The 20,110-nt window shown below is 44.6% G+C and overlaps 1 protein-coding gene across 2 annotated transcripts in view; it reads left to right on the top strand.

Moving 5' to 3' along the window:
• Positions 1–20,110, top strand: part of LOC139000076 (zinc finger protein 211-like) — a 44,598-nt gene that overhangs the window by 513 nt on the left and 23,975 nt on the right. For both annotated transcript variants that reach the window (XM_070402344.1, XM_070402343.1), the window contains exon 2: positions 595–721. In XM_070402344.1, the coding sequence (XP_070258445.1) occupies positions 595–721 (127 nt within the window). The remainder of the gene's footprint in view (positions 1–594; positions 722–20,110) is intronic.

Below are 20,110 nucleotides of genomic sequence, written 5' to 3'. Positions count from 1 at the left end.
TGTGGGTCCATCCGGGGCCTGGGGTGGTCCTGGATCCGGCTGGACTACAAGCTCTCTACACGCCATATGCCAAGTTCATGGGTGAGTCCAGCGAGATCCAGTGGCATTGGAGCAGGAAGGGGGCAGAGCTGAGGGAGTGAACCTGGGATCTGAACTTGGGAAGGGGGTAAACATTACCCAGTGGTGTGCACATCCGGAGTAAGTTTGAGCTGGTGGTCCCGGGACTTGGTGTGGGGACTTTAAGGTGAAGAACAAATCCGCCCTTGGCTTTGTCTTGGAGGCAGGATCTGGGAGACTGTAGTGCTTTTCTTGGCAGGAAAGCTGGGGCCCTTCTGGCATCGCCCAGACCTTAAATGGCATTGCCCTCACCCCTCCCCTTCCCCAACCCTTCACTCCCAACCCAGCTGCTCTGCTGAGGGCCATCACAGTGAGTAATGGGACTGTGATGAGAGAGCAGCCTGCACTGGCATTAGGGCCTGGTGTCCACACTAACCGGGTGCCCTGGAGGAGGTTGAGGGGGGGAAGGTGTGTAAGCCGTAGGATTACTGGTTCTCAGAAAGGCAGGTCTGGTTACAATTGTCTCCATTCTGACAGGTTGGTGTGACCTTTGAGGACATTGCCCTGTACTTCTCCAGGGAGGAATGGAGCCTCCTTGATGAGGGTCAGAGACAGCTGTACTTGAATGTGATGCTGGAGAACTTTGAACTTATATCCTCGCTGGGTAAGACCCTCACTGTTACCAGTGACCGAGACTTGGCTTTTCTATTTCCCAGGGCCCATCCCCCAGGGTGTGCTCTGTCCTCCAATGTAGACTGTGGTAATGATTGATTTTCCAGTTATCTGGGTAGTTGCTGTCATGGGGTTATTTGGTCTGTTTCTGCTGCTCCCTTCTATTCCTGAAGTGCCAATACTCCCCGCTTCCCTAAATTCACAGGGAAGGACTTGTGGTTGGTAGTGTTGTAGGAAGCTTAAAGGATTCCACTTTGGTTAGTGAGGACGGCATTTTCTATATTCCTGTTGGTAATGTGTATATAGTTTTTGAAAAATTGTCTCTACATCCTTATCCTGTTTATTAACTGTATTTTTTATTAGAGTCTTTTGAATATCTTGTATATTTTATTTATTAATTGCTTACGACATACAGGAACACATATGTTTGCATGTGCTTTTTTTAATTTATTTTATTTTTTTATTATTTTTTTTAATGTTTTGTATTATTTTAATAAGTTTTTTTTTTTTTTTTTTGCTAAAAGTATTACAAAGGGTATTACATAAGTGTCCTTTTTTTTCCCCCGTCTACATTTTCTGAATGTTATACATAAGCTTTGGTAGGTTGTCTTGTTATTTACTTTGCCTCTAGACTTTTTTGAGATCTCTTTTATTTTTGGCTACCCTGAAATTCTTATGTCTTTATTACTCCTTTTACATAGTGAGGAAGGGAAATGGTGGGAGAGAGATGAGGGAGAAACATCAATCGACTTCCATGTGCACAGTAGAAAGTGGGTATGGAAGCCACATTGTGATATGTGCCCTAACTGGGAATTGAACCCTCAACCATTCAGTACACAGGACGCTGCTCCAAACAACTGAGTCACACTGGCCAGGGCATTGTGTGGTTTTTTGAAACAAAAATTTCCAGGTTTTTGGAGAACAGGCCATTAGGATCAATGAGAACAGAAGCACAGTGGCTCATAGTGGTATCGCTGACCCTTTATTTTTATTTTTTATTTACAATATATTTTTATTGATTTCAGACAGCAAGGAAGAGGGAGAGAGAGAGATAGAAACATCAGTGATGAGAGAGAATCATTAATTGGCTGCCTCCTGCATGCCCACCAGCTGGGACCAAGCCGGCAACCCAGTCATGCGCCCTTGACCTGAATCCAACCTGGGACCCTTCAGTCTACAAGTGGATGCTCTGTCCACTGAGCCCAACCGGCTAGGGCTGGCCCTCTTTTTAAAAAATATATTTTTATTAATTTCTTAGAGGACAGTCGGAGAGAAAGAGAGAGAGAGAGAGAGAGAAACATTAATGATGAGAAAGTGTCACTGATCAGTTCCCTCCTTGCATGCCCCCTACAGGGGACTGAACCCACAAAAAACTGGGCATGTGCCCTTGAGTGGAATGGAACCTTGGACCTTTCAATCTGCAGGCTGACACTATCCACTGAGTAAACCAGCTAGAACTACCCTTCCTTCCTTCCTTCCTTCCTTCCTTCCTTCCTCCCTCCCTCCCTCCCTCCCTCCCTCCCTTTATTTAGTTATTTATTATTTATTTATTTCCTTAGTTAGTTATTAACCCTTGTTTTTGACCTTAAGTGTCTTCAAATGTGTTTCCTCACCCATTTTCTTGTCATCCTTTCTATGCAGTTGTCCTTATTTGGTATTCTGTGTTACTGTTTGTCTTCATGGTACTCTTATTCCCATTGCCTGTGGGATTTTTTTTTCATGGATAGCTGTCTACTTACTCTGGGATGGGGAACAATTCTCTATCTCTGATTCTGCCATCTTGCTGATGTCACTCACATAGGTCTTTTGCCTGTGGTCTCATTTGTGGTTTGTTGTTCTACGACTGTGCTGACCATATCTCGTTTTAGGTTTTCTTTTAAGATTTGCGTCATTTTTTGGCTCCTTGTGTGCATGCACAGGACGAACTGCCAGCAGGCGAGGGGGTGGGGGGTGCGGGGTCAGGTTGCGTCATAGGGGCGCGCTCTATGGACGACACTGCAGGGTTGCGGGAAGTTGAGCAGAGGTAAGTGAGCCCTGCTGGTGAGGGAGTAGCAGGATCCTTTGGCGTTGGTTTTGGAGGCCCAGCGGGAGGGGCGAACTCAGCAGCGAAGGCCAAGGTCACGGAGGGTCTCAGGATCCTCCATTCCCCACCGGGTAACTGACTCTCGTTCTCGCCATCTTCCAGGTACGTCCCCTCCGCCTCGGGCAGCCCGGGTCTTCTGACCTGGAAGGTCCTAATTTCCCAGGTCAGTCCCTTGAGTCCCCGACAGGAGTGCTCCGAATCAGGGTGTGGGGACTCGGGCTGCTGGTGCCCGCTTCGCCCGGAGTTGCGGTGGGACTGGCAGGCGCATCCCTGCCCTGGCTGAGCCTTCTTAGTGACGATAACGTTATTTTGAAGCGAGGACAGCAAGTTGGGCTTTTCTGAGCTCAGGTTCTCGATTCCTCGGTTTGGTCCAAGGGTTGGGAACTTGAATGCGTAGTCAGGTAAGGTAAATGGAGGTGTAAGAAAGTGTCTATGATGTCATAAACAGAGGCAAACTTTTGTTTTTGCTGAGTTTTGAGTTTTAAGAGCACAATACTAGTGTAGGTGATGTTGGAGAAGCGAAACAAACTCCAGTGTGTGCACATGTGGTCAGTTTCTTGATTTTTTTAAAGCCTGGCAACTAATATAATTTTTAAAAATTGGCAACTCATTGAAACATTTTGTGCAACCAAAACCAGGCATATCTGTAGCTGCCTGATGGGTCCCAGACTTCCATTCCCATTAAATATTTGGATTTCTTCTGTGATACCCGCACTGGTTAAATTTCTGTTTGTTGTTTTTTGGCTATTTTCTTGTATGATTTTTTTTATTGTTTTATTGCTTAAAGTGTAACAAAGAGTATTACATATGTCTCCTTCCCCCCCCCCCCCCCCCCCCCCGCCCTTGACAATCCTCTGGCCTCCCCTACCCCCCAGTGTCTTATGTCCATTGGTTATGCTTATATGCATACATACAAGTCCTTCGGTTGATCTCTTACCTCCCTCCTGCCACCCAACCCTCCCTGACCTTCCTGCTGTAGTTTGACAGTCTGTTCAAGGTAGCTCTGCCTCTGTGTCTATTTTTGTTCATAAGTTTTTTTTTGTTTTTTTAAAAAATATATTTTATTGATTTTTTTACAGAGAAGAAGGGAGAGAGACAGAGAGTTAGAAACATCAATGAGAGAGAAACATCCATCAGCTGCCTCCTGCACAGCCCCCACTGGGGATGTGCTCGCAACCCAGGTACATGCCCTTGACCGGAATCGAACCTGGGACCCCTCAGTCCGTAGGCCGACGCTCCATCCACTGAGCCAAACCAGCTTCGGCTGTTCATAAGTTTATAATGGTCTTTATTATCCATAAATGAGTGAGATCATGTGGTATTTTTCCTTCATTGACTGGCTTATTTTACATAGCATAATGCTCTCCAGATCCATCCATGCTGTTGCAAATGGTAAGAATTCCTTCTTGAGTCTGCAGGCCGACGCTCCATCCACTGAGCCAAACCGGCTTCGGCAAGAATTCCTTCTTTTTTTACAGCAGCATAGTATTCCATCGTGTAGATGTACCACAGTTTTTTAATCCATTCATCTACTGATGGGCACTTAAGCTGTTTCCAGATCTTAGCTATGGTGAATTGTGCTGCTATGAACATTGGGGTGCATATATCCTTTCTGATTGGGGTTTCTTGTTTCTTGGGATATATTCCTAGAAGTGGGATCACTGGGTCAAATGGGAGTTCCATTTTTAGATTTTTGAGGAAACTCCATACTGTCTTCCATAGTGGCTGCACCAGTCTGCATTCCCACCAGCAGTGCACAAGTGGTCCTTTTTCTCCACATCCTCTCCAGCACTTGTTGTATGTTGATTTGTTGATGATAGCCATTCTGACAGGTGTGAGATGGTACCTCATTGTTGTTTTGATTTGCATCTCTGGGATGATTAGTGACTTTCAGCATGTTTTTATATGTCTGTTGGCTTTCTGAATGTCATCTTTTGAAAGGTGTCTATTTATGTCCTTTGCCCATTTTTTTGTTGGATTGTTTATCTTCCTTTTGTTGAGTTGTATGAGTTCCGTATAAATGTTGGAGATTAAACCCTTATCAGTGATAACATTGGCAAATATGTTCTCCCATGTAGTGGGCTTTCTTGTTGTTTTATTGATGGTTACTTTTGCTGTGCAGAAGCTTTTTATTTCGATGTAGTCCCATTTTTTTATTTTCTTAGTTTCCAATGCTGTATCGGTGAAGAAATTGCTTCGGCATATGTTTGAGATTTTGTTGCCTTTGGATTCTTCTAGTATTTTTATGGTTTCCCGTCATATATTTAAATCCTTTATCCATTTTGAGTTTTTTTTTTTGTATGGTGTAAGTTGGTGGTCTATTCATTTTCTTGCATGTATCTGTCCAATTTTCCCAACACCATTTATTGAAGAGACTATCTTGACTCCATTGTATATTCTTGCCTCCTTTGTCAAATATTAATTGAGCATATTGGTTTGGGTCGATTCCTGGGCTCTCTATTCTATTCCATTGACCTATATGTCTGTTCTTGTGCCAGTACCAGGAAGTTTTGAGAACAGTGGCTTTGTAATACAGCTTGATATCTGGCATTGAGATCCCACCTACTTTGTTCTTTCTCAGGATCGCTGCAGCTATTTGGGGTCTTTTTTTATTCCACATGAATTTTTGGAGAGTTCGTTCTAGGTCTGTGAAATATGCTGTTGGTATTTTAATGGGAAGTGCGTTGAGTTTATAGATTGCTTTGGGTAGTATGGACATTTTAATGATGTTGATTCTACCAATTCAAGAACATGGTATGTTCTTCCATCTGTTTATGTCTTTCTCTGTCTCTTTTTCCAACGTCCTGTACTTTTCTGAGTAGAGGTCTTTTACCTCCTTAGTTAAGTTTATTACTACGTAGCTTAATTTTTTTGGTGCGATGGTAAATGGGATTGTGTTTTTAGTCTCTCTTTCTGTAAGTTCACTATTGGTGTATAGAAATGCCATAGATTTCTTGGCGTTAATTTTGTATCCTGCTACAAAATTCATTTTTGCCGAATTCATTTATTAAGTCTAATAGTTTTTTGATGGAGTCTTTAGGGTTTTTTATGTATAATATCGTGTCATCTGCAAATAAGGACAGTTTTACTTTTTCTTTTCCAATTTGGATGCCTTTTATTTCTTCTTCTTGTCTAATCGCAATGGCTAATACTTCCAGTACTATATCGAACAGGAGTGGTGAGAGTGGGCATCCCTGTCTTGTTCCTGTTCTTAGGGGAAGTGGTGTTAATTTTTGTCCATTGAGTATGATGTTGGCTTTGGGTTTGTCATATATGGCTTTTATTATGTTGAGGTATGATTCTTCTATTCCCACCTTGCTGAGAGTTTTTATCAAAAATTGGTGTTGAATTTTTTCAAATGCTTTTTCGGCATCAATTGATATGACTATGTGGTTTTTTTTACTTTCAATTTGTTTATGTGATGTATTACATTTATTGATTTGTGGATATTGTACCATCCTTGCATCCCTGGGATAAATCCTACTTGGTCATGGTGTATGATCTTTCTGATGTACTGCTGGATGCGATTTGCTAAGATTTTGTGGAGGATTTTGGCATCTATGTTCATGAGGGATATTGGCCTATAATTCTCTTTCATTGTGTTGTCTTTATCTGGTTTTGGTATGAGGGTGATGCTGGCTTCATAGAATGAGCTTGGAAGTGTTCCTTCCTCTTGAATTTTTTGTAGTAGTCTGAGGAGGATAGGTTTTAGTTCTTCCTTGAATGTTTGGTAAAACTCCCTTGTGAAGCCATCTGGTCCTGGGCTTTTGTTTGCTGGAAGCTTTTTGATGACTGCTTCAATTTCTTCCATAGTTATTGGCCTGTTGAGATTTTTAGATTCTTCCTGATTGAGTTTTGGAATGTTGTATTTTTCAAGGAATATGTCCATTTCCTCCAGGTTGTCTAGTTTGTTGGAGTAGAGTTGTCCATAGTATTTTTTAACAATCATTTGTATTTCTGTGGTGTCTGTTGTTATTTCGCCTCTATCATTTCTGATTTTGTTTATTTGGGTCCTCTCTCTTTGCTTCTTGGTGAGCCTGGCTAGAGGCTCATCAATCTTGTTTATCCTTTCAAAGAACCAGCTCTTGGTTTCATTGATTTTCTGTATTGTTTTTTTGGTCTCTATGTCATTTATTTCTGCTCTCATCTTTATTATCTCCTTCCTTCTGCTCACTGTGGGCTTTTCTTGTTGCTCTCTTTCTAATTCTTTGAGATGTAGATTTAGATGATTTACTACCATTTTTTCTTGTTTGTTGAGATAGGTCTGTAGAGCTATAAACTTCCCTCTCAGGAATGCTTTCATTGTGTCCCATAGGTTTTTGGATTGTTGTGTTTTCATTGTCATTAGTTCCCAGGATGTTTTTAATTTCTTCTTTGATCTCATTGGTAACCCAATCAATATTTAATAACATGCTATTCAGCTTCCAAGTGTTTGAGTATTTTGAGTTGTTTTTATTGTAATTTATTTCTAATATTATGCCCTTGTGGTCTGAGAAGATGCTTGGTATGATTTCAATCTTCTTGAATTTCGGGAGACTTTGTTTGTGACCCTATATGTGGTCTATCTTTTAATATGTCCCATGAGCACTTGAGAAGAACGTATATTTTGTGGCTTTGGGGTGAAGTGTTCTGAAGATGTCTATGAAGTCCATCTGATCTAGTGAGTCATTTAGGATTGCTGTTTCTTTGCCGATTTTTTTCCTAGAGGATTTATCCAGTGATGTCAGTGGTGTATTAAAGTCCCCTACTATGATTGTATTGTTGTCAATCTCTGCCTTGATATCTTCCAGGAGTTTTTATATGTATTTGGGTGCTCCTGCATTGAGTGCATATATGTTTACCAGGGTTATATCCTCTTGTTGTATTGATCCCTTTAGTATTATGAAGTGGCCTTCCTTATCTCTTGTTATGGCCTGCTCTTTAAGGTCTATTTTGTCCGATATAAGTATTGCTACCCCACCTTTTTTTTCATTTCCATTTGCTTGAAAGATATTTTTCTATCCCTTCACTTTCAGTCTGTGTGAGTCCCTTCTTCTGAGGTGGGATTCTTGTAGACAGCAAATGTATGGGTCATGTTTTTTTATCCATTCAGCCACTCGATGTCTTTTGATTGGAGCATTTAGTCCATTAACGTTTAAAGTTATTATTGAAAGGTACTTGTTTGTAGCCATTTCTATTTTTTTGTGGCTGTTTTCTTTCTGAGCTTTTTATTTCTTCTTTTTACACTTGTCCCTTTAGCATTTCTTGCATTGCTGGCATGGTGGTGATAAACTCCCTTAGCCTTTTTTTGTCTGTGAAGCTTCTTATTTCCCCTTCAATTTTGAATAATAGTCTTGCTGGATAGAGTATTCTTGGATTCAGTCCTGTGCTTTGCATCACTCTGTAAATTTCCATCCATTCTTTTCTGACCTGATGTGTTTCTGTTGAGAAATTATTTGATAATCTAATGGAAGATCCCTTGTATGTAACTTTCCGACTCTCTCTTGCAGCCTTTAAGATTCTCTCTTTGTTTTTTGTTGTTGTTGTTGTTTTTTAAATATATTGTATTGATTTTTTTCACAGAGGAAGGGAGAGGGATAGAGAGTTAGAAACATCGATGAGAGAGAAACATCGATCAGCTGGCTCCTGCACACTCCCCACTGGGGGTGTGCCCGCAACCAAGGTACATGCCCTTGACCGGAATCGAACCTGGGACCCTTGAGTCCGCAGGCTGATGCTCTATCCACTGAGCCAAACCGGTTAGGGCTAAGATTCTCTCTTTGTCCTGAACATTTGCCATGGTAATTACGATGTGTCTTGTGGGTCTTCTCGGGTTCACATTCTTTGGGACTCTCTGTGCTTGTGTGACTTTTTTCTACCCCACCTCCTTAGTTTTCTGATATTATTTCTTCAAGAAGGTTTTCTAAGTCTTGTTCCTCTTTCTGTTGTTCTGGCCCCCCTATTATTCGCATGTTTCATTTTATGTTGTCCCATGGCTCCCTTAGGCTCTCCTCCTGTCTTTTAATTTTTTTCTCCAATTGCAGTTCAGTTGGTGTGTGTTTTGCTTCCCTATCTTCTAATTCGCTGATTTGGTACTCCACTTCTCCTAGTCTACTGTTGAAACTTTCAATGGTGTTTTTTTTATTGCAGCTATATCACTCTTCATTTCTTCTTGGTTCTTACATAATTTATTGATTTTTTTCATCTGTTTCTTCTTGCTTCTTGCATAAGTTGATTTTTTCCTCCATCCGGTTTATGCATTCTATGAACCTTAATCTGAATTCTTTTTCTGTCATGCTGCATGCCTCAGTTTCACTTAGCTGCTTTTCTGGCGAGTCCTCCTTTTCTTTCCTTTGGGGGTTTCTTTGTCTACTCATGTTTGATCTCACCGACATAACTAAATGTTGAGTCATTCAGTGGCTGATCCCTGGGTGGCAGTGGCTTCTCGGGCTGCAGTTGCTCCTTCAGAGGTTGTGGTAGCAGCTGCTCCTCACTTGGCAGCAGCTCCTGTGGTGGGTGCTGTTCACCGCTGTGGTGGCTCCTCTGGCTGGTGGGGGGAGGCTTCACACATAGCTGCTGTTCCTCAGACAGAGGGTGTCGTGATCACGAGGCTGCTGTTCCTTGGATGGATAGGGCTCCACAGGCAGCTGCTACTCCTTTGAATTGTTACTTTTAATCTCTTAAGCGGCCTCAGGGCAAGGTGTTTTCCAATAGGGTGTGTCAACTGTCTTCCCCCCAGGCAAGGCAGATGTCTATCCCCTCAGGCAAGGCAGATGTCTATGTGGCTGTGTTAGGGAATGACTGAGCCGAGGAAAGTTGGGGTGTCTGCCTTTGAGCTCTATCCCTCGTGTCCCCAGAGCTGGCCTCTGTTCTCACAGCTCCAGTCCCCTTTGCCCTCCCTCTGCCAGAGTACAAGGTGGGTGGCTCCACAGGGACTGTTTGTGCCTTGGCCCTTTAAGTGGGTTCCTGAACTTTCAGCTGCCACTCCCTGGCAGACAGCCCCCCACTGCCTTCCACAGCTTGATGCTATGTGGATACCTTCCTCAGCTTGGTGTTCTCTGCTGGGGAACCCAACTCTGGGATTAGATCCCAGAATTCTCAGCGGCACCTCCCCCCTCCACCACCAGCTGAGATAACTCTGTGTGACTTCAGTTGCCCTCTGTGGGTCACGTCTCTGCCCCTCCTACCAGTCTCTATGCCAGCTTCACCTTTGGTCCTTGGGTATCAGGGTTCTCTCCTGTGAGTTTTCTGTTGATTATTCAGGAAGCCTTCTAATATTTCAGTTGTAATTCCAGCTTGTTCCTGGGAGCATGGCCAGGCAGCATCCTCCTACTCTGCCACCATTTTTAATCTCTCTGGTTAAATTTCTTTTCTTTTCTTTTTTTTTTCCAAATTAAAGAGTCACATTTATTGCAATCCGGGAGTATGAGGGGCCATTCCCCAAATCTCATAGTCATAAGATGGTGGCAAAACCAGACTTATATAGGCAAAGATCACAAAGGTATTGATTACATCTCAAGGTTTGGAATGAGGAACCTGGTTTGCAAAAAAGCAGTTTACAGAAGCAAAATTAAGCATGTTAATTATAGTTTTGGGTCTCGGGATCACTGAGTTGCCAGGAACTCATTATCTAGAGCCATTGAGGTAATTTAGAGTAATTGCGCTGTCCTGGTCTTGGGACCACTGAGTCAACTGGAATGCATTATCTGTGGCCACTAAAACAATTTAGGATAATTGTGCTGTCCTGTTTCCCAGGTACAGAAGAATGTGCTTTCTAACACCAGTAAGATAACAATCAATGGGATAGTCACGTTACAATCAATAAGGCATTCAATCAAATGGTATGATTTATACAATTCAGAAAATCAAAGTAACTTTTCTATTGTTAAACAAAGCAAATAAGTACCATACTTCATACCCCACTGGTTTTATGTACATGAGTCAAATCATGAACTCATCTTTACTAGTTCGGGGATTTTACTGCCCCCTAACTACAAGTGGTTAGCCCGAATTAATTTTTCTAAACTGCCAGCTTGGCACATTTATTTTCATTTACTCACCCCACTTCTTTTAGGGGCATTCTCTATTCTGTTCCTGCTCTCCTGTCCCCTAGCACATCTAGCCCCACTTAGCCCTGGACTTTCTCACTGGATAAAAAAAAAATGTTCTTACAGTTACCAAGTGCCCTGGTGCCACAGTCCCCATCCTCACTGAAGTCCAGTGCCCCTCCTGCAGGCATCGAGCCTCCTCCTGGCCTGCGTGGAGCCCAGGCTAGGGATCTCACAGATGAGGCAGCTGGATGCCGGGATCAAGGCCATTTTCTGTTGCAGGAGCTGGGAGTGGTGTAGCCAGGTCTGGATGCCGTAGCAGGGCGACAGTGTATAGTCCTTTCCAAGTTGGGGTGAGTCCTTGGGTCCTGAACTTCTTTACCCACACTGAGTTCCGAGGCTGGAAAAGATGTACAGGATCCGAGGTGGGCACTGGCAAGGCATCTCGAACAAGCTTATGGGTGGCTCTCTGGATATACTGCAGAGCCTGCAAGGACTTGAGCAAGGAATAGTTATGACTTTTAGCTTTAAATTCCTCCCCTAACTTTGGGTAGGATAGGGGGAGGTTTACCAAACATGATTTCAAAAGGAGAGAACCCCTCCGGTTGGGGGTACACCTGGCCAGTAAGTAGGCAAAGGGCAGGAGGTTGGTCCACTTTTCACCAGTTTCTGGGATAAATTTAGTTAAAGTCCTTTTAGAGTCCTGTTCATACCTTCCCTGAATTTGTGGCCGGTATGCACAATGGAGTTTCCAATTTATGCCTAAGACTTGAGCTATATACTTTGAGATACCTTGGCTACAAAGGCGGGACCATTATCTGATCCTATGACTGCTGGTAGTCCAAATCTAAGTATAATCTCCTGGAGTAATTTATTGACCATTATAGAGGCAGTTTCTGTCCTGGTGGGGCTCCAACCCAACCCGTGAAGGAGTCTATAAAAACTAGCAGGCACTTATACCCTGATGCCGGTGGCTTAATCTCTGTGAAAATCTACCTCCCAATGCGCTCCTGGGGAGTTTCCCTGGGCCTGAATTCCCAGGGGGACCCTCTTACCTTGCTTAGCATTTACCTGTGACCTGCCTCACCAAAGTTCAGAAGTCTTGGTGACACCTATGTGGCCAGCCTGGTGTGACTGGGCAACTACAGTCTGACCTAGAGCCTCTGGGACCAACAGTCTGCCATCTGGTAGAGTCGACCAACCATTTGGTCCTCTGGTAGCTTGCTTTTGTTCTGTCAATTCCTCCTCTTGTAAAGGCCCCACTGGTTTTTGGACGGCTTCCTTGGCAGCTTGGTCTGCAGCTCGGTTTCCTTGGGCGGTCTAGGGTGACTACCACTGCCCACTGTCCATATGTATCTTGTACATAACAGTACCTTGTCTGGTGATGATAGCGGCACATCTGTCAAGTCTGGACGAACTGCGTCTGTTCCCTCTATGCAATCATGGATGGCTCCTCTGGATCATCATCTAGGAGCAGGGTGGCAGGGTTGATGGCCAGTGTCTTACGGAATTCAGATGCAGGGCTGGTCCAGGAGAAGAACTTGGTACTGGGTGACCCTGGTGTTTGACATCCATCTCTCAAGAGCATCTCAAAGGAGGGCTTCCACAGCATGGGGTTTTGTCAGGGCTAGTTCCTGGCCCGAAGTCAGCTTATCTGCCTCCTTTACCAGCAATGCTGTGGTGGCCACTGCCCAGAGGCACACTGGCCACCCTGCAGCCATGGGGTCTAGTCTCTTAGACAGATAGGCCACAGGTCTCTTCCAGGGACCTGGAGTCTGGGTGAGAACCCCTTTGGCAATGCCCCTTACCTCACTCACGTAGAGGTGGAAGGGCTTCCTGACGTCTGGCTAGGCTAGGGCAGGTGCTGAGACGAGAGCCTTCTTTAGCTCCTCAAAAGCCCGTTGCTCCACTTCAGTCCAGTTTAATGGCTGCGCCTCCCCAGCACTTGAGCACAGAAGTTCAGCAATCTCCTCAAACCCCGGTATCCACAGGCGGCAGTATCCAACTGCCTCCTCCTGAACCTGCTTCTTGGTTGGAGGCATGGGGATCCTTTAGATTGCCTCTATTCAACTGAGGGAGAGGGTCCGTCTGCCTTTGCTAATGTCGTACACCAGGTATGTGACATCAGAGGAGCACAACTGTGCCTTCTTGGCTGACACCCGGTAGCCTAATGCTTGTAAGGAGCCTAACAGGCCCTCAGTGGCTTGTCAGCAATTTTCCTCAGTATCTGCTGCCAGCGGAAGATCATCTACATAGTGGAGTAGGGCACATTCTGGATGCCTCTGTCTAAAGGCAAGTAGGTCCCAGCTCAACGTTTCATCAAAAAGGGTGGGTGAGTTTTTGAAACCTTGAGGCAGTTTAGTCCAGGTTAATTGTCCTGAGAATCTACCCTCTGGGTCATTCCACTTGAATGCAAAGATAGCAATTCCCTTCTTTGCTTCGAAACTCAGGGGGTATTACCTTACCCGAGCTGGAGTGGCGGTGGCTTGCAATTGGACTACTCCGGGAGCTTGATGACTTGCTAACGCCAGGGGCGGGTGTTTTTTGCCCAAACCATGGGAAAGAGGCATCGTAATTTCCCCAAATAAGCAGTCACATTGGCCCTTTCCTGCAAGAGATATTCATCTGAGAGAGGACAGATTAGATTACAGGGGTGGGCAAACTTTTTGACTCGAGGGCCACAATGGGTTCTTAAACTGGACCGGAGGGCCGGAACAAAAGCATGGATGGAGTGTTTGTGTGAACTAATATAAATTCAAAGTAAACATCATTACATAAAAGGGTATGATCTTTTTTTTTTTTTTTTTTTTTTAGTTTTATTCATTTCAAACGGGCCAGATCCGGCCCGAGGGCCATAGTTTGCCCACGGCTGGGTTAGAAGAATGCAGCCAGGGGAGGATGGGTCCGGGCCTGGGTTCCTTGGATCCACAGTGAAGTGTGCTCCGTCCCCCTCAAAGGATATGGTGGCTTGTAGTTTCTGTAAGATATCACATCCCAGTCAGGGGTACGAGCAAACTGGCATGACCAGAAACGAATGTGTTACCGTGTTCTTTCCAAGGTCCACAGTCCTCTGATGTCCAAGGAAAAAGGCAGTTTGTCCGGTGGCTCCCTGGACCGATGTTGTCTTAGATGTTACGGGTCCCATTGGCTCTGTCAAGACTGAATAGGCTGCTCCAGAACACACCAGGAAACTAAAAAATTATTATTCTGGGCTCCAAGGGGTTCAAGGAAAAGGAGTCCAGGCCCTATTAGTTCCCTTCCCTGAGTGTAAATCCTTCAGAGCCTGGGTTTTTCCCTCAGCCTTCCGCTTTCCTTTGTGAACCTACCAGGATATTCTCTCTCCCAGTGCCCCTACTTCCTACAATAGGCATACTAATGCCTTCCTAGCTTGCTGCTGGCCTTTTCTTTAGTCCTGTTTCTCCTCCGTGGTGTCCCTATTGTTAAAGACTTTCTGGGCTACCTCTACCAGCTGTGACCAATTCATTCCTTCAAATCCTAATTTTTTAGAGTTTCTTTTTCTAGCTACTGCCTTTTTAAGCGCCCCCCCCCCCCCCCCGCAACCCCCAACAGAACACTGTGAAGTGTCCAAGGAGGCCTTGTCCCTGGGGGTTCTTGGGTCTCATTGGGGCGCAGGGAGGCACAAGGAGGCACAGAGAAATTCCCCCCCCTCACCACCTACTCAAAATAACCCCTCGGGGGATGAGAGGCAATTACAACCCTGATGAGCAGAGGGTGCGGGAGATGGGAGCCGGATAGGTGGAGGCAGGGAGCTCGGAGCAGGTCCCCAGGTGAGCAGTGGAGGTGCTCCCTCCACGGGGAAAGGCATTTTCATTACAAAGCGCTCCTGTGACTGTGGGTTGGGTACCAGGCCCCTGCCATCGTACCAGTCCCCTGTGACAGAGCAGCAATCAGGCCTCTCCCAAGGGAGTGCCCTGGAAGGGGATATCAGCCCCTCCTCTACTAGCAGCAACAGGTACCGAACCCTTTCAGTACATTTGACCAGCTTCATTCCCGCCCACCTCTACAGATTCCAGGGCCCATTGTCTTCCTTTAACCAGCCAGCCAAATGACACTGGCCTGTATTATTTCCTATTGTGAGTTAGAGGAAGACAATTCCTGTGGAGGAAAATGACTCTTAGTCGTCTTGGAAAAGAAGGCAGAGGATGGCAAGGATGTGCAGGGAAATTTTACTAAAAGAATGGAGGGTCTCCTGAAAGATCCTCAATTCAGCACAGGCTGGGGGCAGGGCCTATAAATTATCTCTGCCCTGAGGATCTATGAGCTCCCTGAATGTCCCAATCAGACAAGGAAAGCCACAAATACCTTTTAAATCTACCCCAGAATTCCAAAATTTCAACCCAACATAGAAATATCACAGAGTAAATCAAAGTCCCTAGTAAACAAACAGGAATGTTTACTAGTTAGGCGGGCAGATTCCACCTCTGACAGAGAGCAAGCGCCCTTGGAGAAAGAACCCAGCGGCTGCTTGGGGCGAGTTTTGCTATCGGTCAGAGTATTCAGCCTTAAAGAAGTCAAGCGTGTTTTTTGTTTGTTTGTTTTTTCAGAATTCCACCCTTACATGAACAAATAATTATACCTAAGTTGACATACAGACATCAAATAAACATCCACACTTACACCCTTTCAGTGAACAAGTACTTTTACAGTCTTGGGATCTTTTTTTTTTTTTTTTAATTAAATTTTTATTGTTCAGTTTACATTTGTTCTTCTCCCCCCCCCCCCATAACTCCCCTCCTTCCAGTTCCCCGCCCCACCCTCCGCCCTCACTCCCCACCCACTGTCCTCATCCATAGGTGCACGATTTTTGTCCATTCTCTTCCCGAATCTCCCATTCCCCTTTCCCCCCCAAGAATAGTCAGTCCATTCCCTTTCTATGTCCCTGATTCATTATAATCACCAGTTCATTCTGTACATCAGATTATTTATTCACTTGATTCTTAGATTCACTTGTTGATAGATGCATGTTTGTTGTTCATAATTTGTATCTTTACCTTTTTCTTCTTCTTCCTCTTCTTAAAGGATACCTTTCAGCATTTCGTATAATACTGGTTTAGTGGTGATGAACTCCTTTAGCTTTTCCTTATCTGTGAAGCTCTTTATCTGACCTTCAATTCTGAATGATAGCTTTGCTGGATAAAGTAATCTTGGTTGTAGGTTCTTGGTATTCATCACTTTGAATATTTCTTGCCACTCCCTTCTGGCCTGCAAAGTTTCTGTTGAGAAATCAACTGACAGTCGTATGGGTATTCAATTGTAGGTAATTGAGTCTCTTTCTCTTGCTGCTTTTAAGATTCTCTCTTTGTCTTTTGCTCTTGGCATTTTAATTATGATGTGTCTTGGTGTGGTCCTCTTTGGATTCCTTTTGTTTGGGGTTCTCTGCACTTCTTGGACCTGTAAGTCCATTTCTTTCACCAGGTGGGGGAAGTTTTCTGCCATTATTTCTTCAAATAGGTTTTCAATATCTTGCTGTCTCTCATCTTCTGGCACTCCTATAATTCTGATATTAGTCCGCTTGAAGCTGTCCCAAAGGCTCCTTACACTATCTTCACACTTTCGGATTCTTTTTTTCATTTTGCTTTTCCAGTTGGGTGTTTTTTGCTTCTTCGCATTTCAAATCTTTGGTTTGATTCTTGTGCTCCTCTGGTCTGCTATTGGGTATAACATTTTTTATTTCAGTCCGTGTATGCTTACTTTCTAATTTCTTTATCGTAGCATCGAGGGTCTCATTAGTTTTCGTGAGGCTCTGCTCAAGTTTATTGCAAGCCCTCAAAATTGCGATTTTTAGCTCCATATCCTCCATTTCTGTCATGTTTTTTTGTCTCCGCATCTTTTATGCTTTCTTGGTGCACCCCTTGTGGTCTTTGTGCGCAGTCTTGTTCTAGTTAAGCCTTAATTGTTGTAGTTAATACTAGAGGGATTTGACCACCAGTCCGACTGGCTGTGGGAATCAGCTGTGTGGAAAACTTCAGTCCTCTGGGGAGGTGCTAATCTAGCCTTTGCCTGAGGCGATTGGCAAATGGCTGTGCGCAGGGCTTGGGCGGGGCGGGATCAACAGGGCGGGGGGAGGGAGCAGCTATGGCTGCTCTCAGTCCGTTCCCAGGGGCTCTGCCTCTCTGTCCCAGCAACCGCTGCAAACCTCGGAGGGACCATAGCCAGACAGTCCCGCTTCTCCTGTTTGAGTCTGGGTCCCTAGAGACTCGCCCGGATCTGTAGCCCAGAGTCTGAGACTCCCTCCTGATTGAAAACGACAACCCCGCCCTCAGCCACCAGCCTGCTTTGCGCGCGCACCACCGCACCACCGTACCTTTAAATTTTCCACACTGCGCCTCCTCTGAGCCTCGTAATGCTGTTGTTTTTCCTTCTAGTTGAAGAGTCTCTCCTCAGCCAGCCTTCCTGTGGTTCTGGTTGATGTCCGTTCTGTCTTTTAGTTGTATTTTTGAAGTGGTTGTTTGCGGCAGCAGTCTCTGGTGTTTACCTATGCCGCCATCTTTGATTCTCTGTCCAGTCTTGGGATCTTAACCAGATAACAGGAACACCGCCCAAGTCCCCTGATGGGGGCCTGACAGGAACAGATGTGGAGGCCTCCCTTTCCCACATTCCAGGACAGGTTTCTCGACCCATGTCTCATCCAGACAGAAACGGTGCTCATACTGAACAAAGAAACAAGACTAAATAGACACGACAACTAGACAAATGCCTCAGTCAGAAGGTGTTTTTTTTTTCAAAGGAAACAAACAAAAACACTTTTACACAGGCGCATGCCACATTTACACCACAAAATACCAACAAATCAGTTTCAATTGTGCAGAGATACAGAACAAGTCCCTGAACAGAGGCAGTAGAAAACTGCCTAGGAATGCGTCTCTTCTACCTTTTTAAAAGACAGGCCAGACTCAAACCTTTAGTCAGTCTGAGTTTTGACTTCCTTCCCGGAAATCCCAGAGACAGTGAATACCGTCTAGAAGCCATTCCTCCATGATTCAGGACAAGTCCCTCAGAGATCCAAGATACAGAACAAATCCCTGACCCATTTGACAAAGACAAAGACAACAAAGAACAAAGACAAAACAAACCAGACAGATGCAACCCTAAGGTTACCTAGACCAGGACCCCCAGACGCCATCGAGTCCGGGCGGCTGGACTCAGAGGTTCTGCTGCATCCAGCCCTCTTTTGAGTCCAGCACCAGTGACTGGTCCCAGAACTTACCTCTAGAGGATTTTCCAGGTGACTCGATGAATTTTTTTAGGCACGGGCCAACGTCCCCTGTCCGCTAGCTGGATCCGAAGGGGATTTCTCTGGGGCCCTGGAACTTCTCAGGTTGCGAACCCCCTAGAGTCCCCTCAGTCTCCACGAACGGCTCAGGGGGGATTTTGCCTCCCTTGGCATCCGAAACAGCACCCCTAGGAGGCTGCATCTCGCTGGGGAGCCTTCAAATGTTGTAATGGACCCCGCAAATCACAGAAGGACGCCTCAAGAAGTCGAATTAAAGAGTCACATTTATTGCAATCTGGGACTATGAGGGGCCAGTCCCCAAATCTCATAGTCCTCTGGTTAAATTTCTTAAGTGACAGAAGCTTACTACTGGCTACTTCTATTTGGTCTCCCCTCCCCGCCCCCCAGCTCTGACTTTTAAAATGTTATAAGTTGAGCTGAAAGTGGTTACCCAGGAATTTCAGCTCCTTATCCCTCCTTCAGGCTCCTAAGGATTTCACTTCCAGTTTATTGCCCACACGTCTTTGAAAGCTGCTTGTTTGTCTTCCTCTTCCCACCTTTACCTCTCCAGGCTAGGCTCTTTAATTTTATGAGAGAGAGAGAGAGAGAGAGAGAGAGAGAGAGAGAGAGCGAGCATCGATTGGTTGTTCCACTTATTTATGCACTCATCCGTTGTTTCTTTGTATGTGCCCTTACCTAGGATTGAACCCACAACCTTGGTGTATTGGGATGATGCTCTGACCCAGCAGTTCTCAACCTGTGGGTCGCAACCCCTTTGGGGGTCAAAGGACCCTTTCACAGGGGTCGCCTAAGACCATCGGAAAACACATATATAGTTATATATTGTTTTTGTGATTAATCACTATGCTTTAATTATGTTCAATTTGTAACAATGAAAATACATCCTGCATATCAGATATTTACATGACGATTCATAACAGTAGCAAAATTACAGTTATGAAGTAGCAACGAAAATAATTTTATGGTTGGGGGTCACCACAACATGAGGAACTGTATTAAAGGGCAGCAGCATTAGGAAGGTTGAGAACCACTGCTCTAACTGACTGAGCTGTTTGATTAGGGCTCATTTAATTTTTTTTTTTTTTTTACCCATAGACAACTCCACAACAGCTGAGAATTTTGTCATGCACCACTGACATTGAGGCATGGAGCCTTCTTTTTAATCATGTGGGCAGCAGTGGTGGGGATAGTTAATAATACAATACTTTTAATGGGTGGTAGGTATTTCAGATCCTGATAGATGCTTTAAAAAAAGAAAGAATGGCCGAAACCGGTTTGGCTCAGTGTATAGAGCATCGGCCTGCGGACTGCAAGGTCCCAAGTTCAATTCCGGTCAAGGGCATGTACCTGGGTTGCGGGCACATCCCCAGTAGGAGATGTGCAGGAGGCAGCTGGTCGATGGTTCTCTCTCATCGATGTTTCTAACTCTCTATCTCTCTCTCCCTTCCTCTCTGTAAAAAATCAATAAAATATATTAAAAAAAAAAAAAGAATGGAACATAGTAATGGGACGTAGAGTAAATGGGGGGAAGTGAAAGAAGCTTTTCTCTGAGGAGGTGACATAACTTCTCATGTCACATGAAGGCATCAGAGAAAGCTTCATGTGACATAATTTTGAAACCATTTAAGAAGTATAGGGCTCATTCAACCACAGGTCCTTTTTCTGTTGCCAGCCAGCCTCTCATAATAAAGAATAAGCATAAGTATTTCTTGAGCTTCTGCTGTGCTTGGCACGGCTCCGCAAGCTGGAAATATGAAAATGAGTAAGACACACACACACAAAAGATTTCCATCATTTATCTCATGCTGTGGCTCAGCTTGGATTTAAGAGGCAAAATCTTTGTGCATGACAGGAGAAACATGACTTTATCATGACAGGGTTGAATCAGAGGCAGTCTTGCCCTAGTGAAGGACTCTGGGGGTGGTTTTTATGACTGGGCTCGGTTTTGTTCATAACTAGGAATCCATTTTGTTCAACAACAAAAATGAGTTGTTACCATTGCCCACTCCTCTCCCA

Source organism: Myotis yumanensis, unplaced genomic scaffold (assembly GCF_028538775.1).
Source record: "Myotis yumanensis isolate MYYU_CA2020_CCGP unplaced genomic scaffold, mMyoYum1.0.hap1 SCAF_23, whole genome shotgun sequence".
Taxonomy (NCBI): Eukaryota; Metazoa; Chordata; class Mammalia; order Chiroptera; family Vespertilionidae; genus Myotis; species Myotis yumanensis.
The sequence above is the reverse complement of the archived record's forward strand: the minus strand, read 5'-3'. Positions and strand labels throughout refer to the sequence as shown.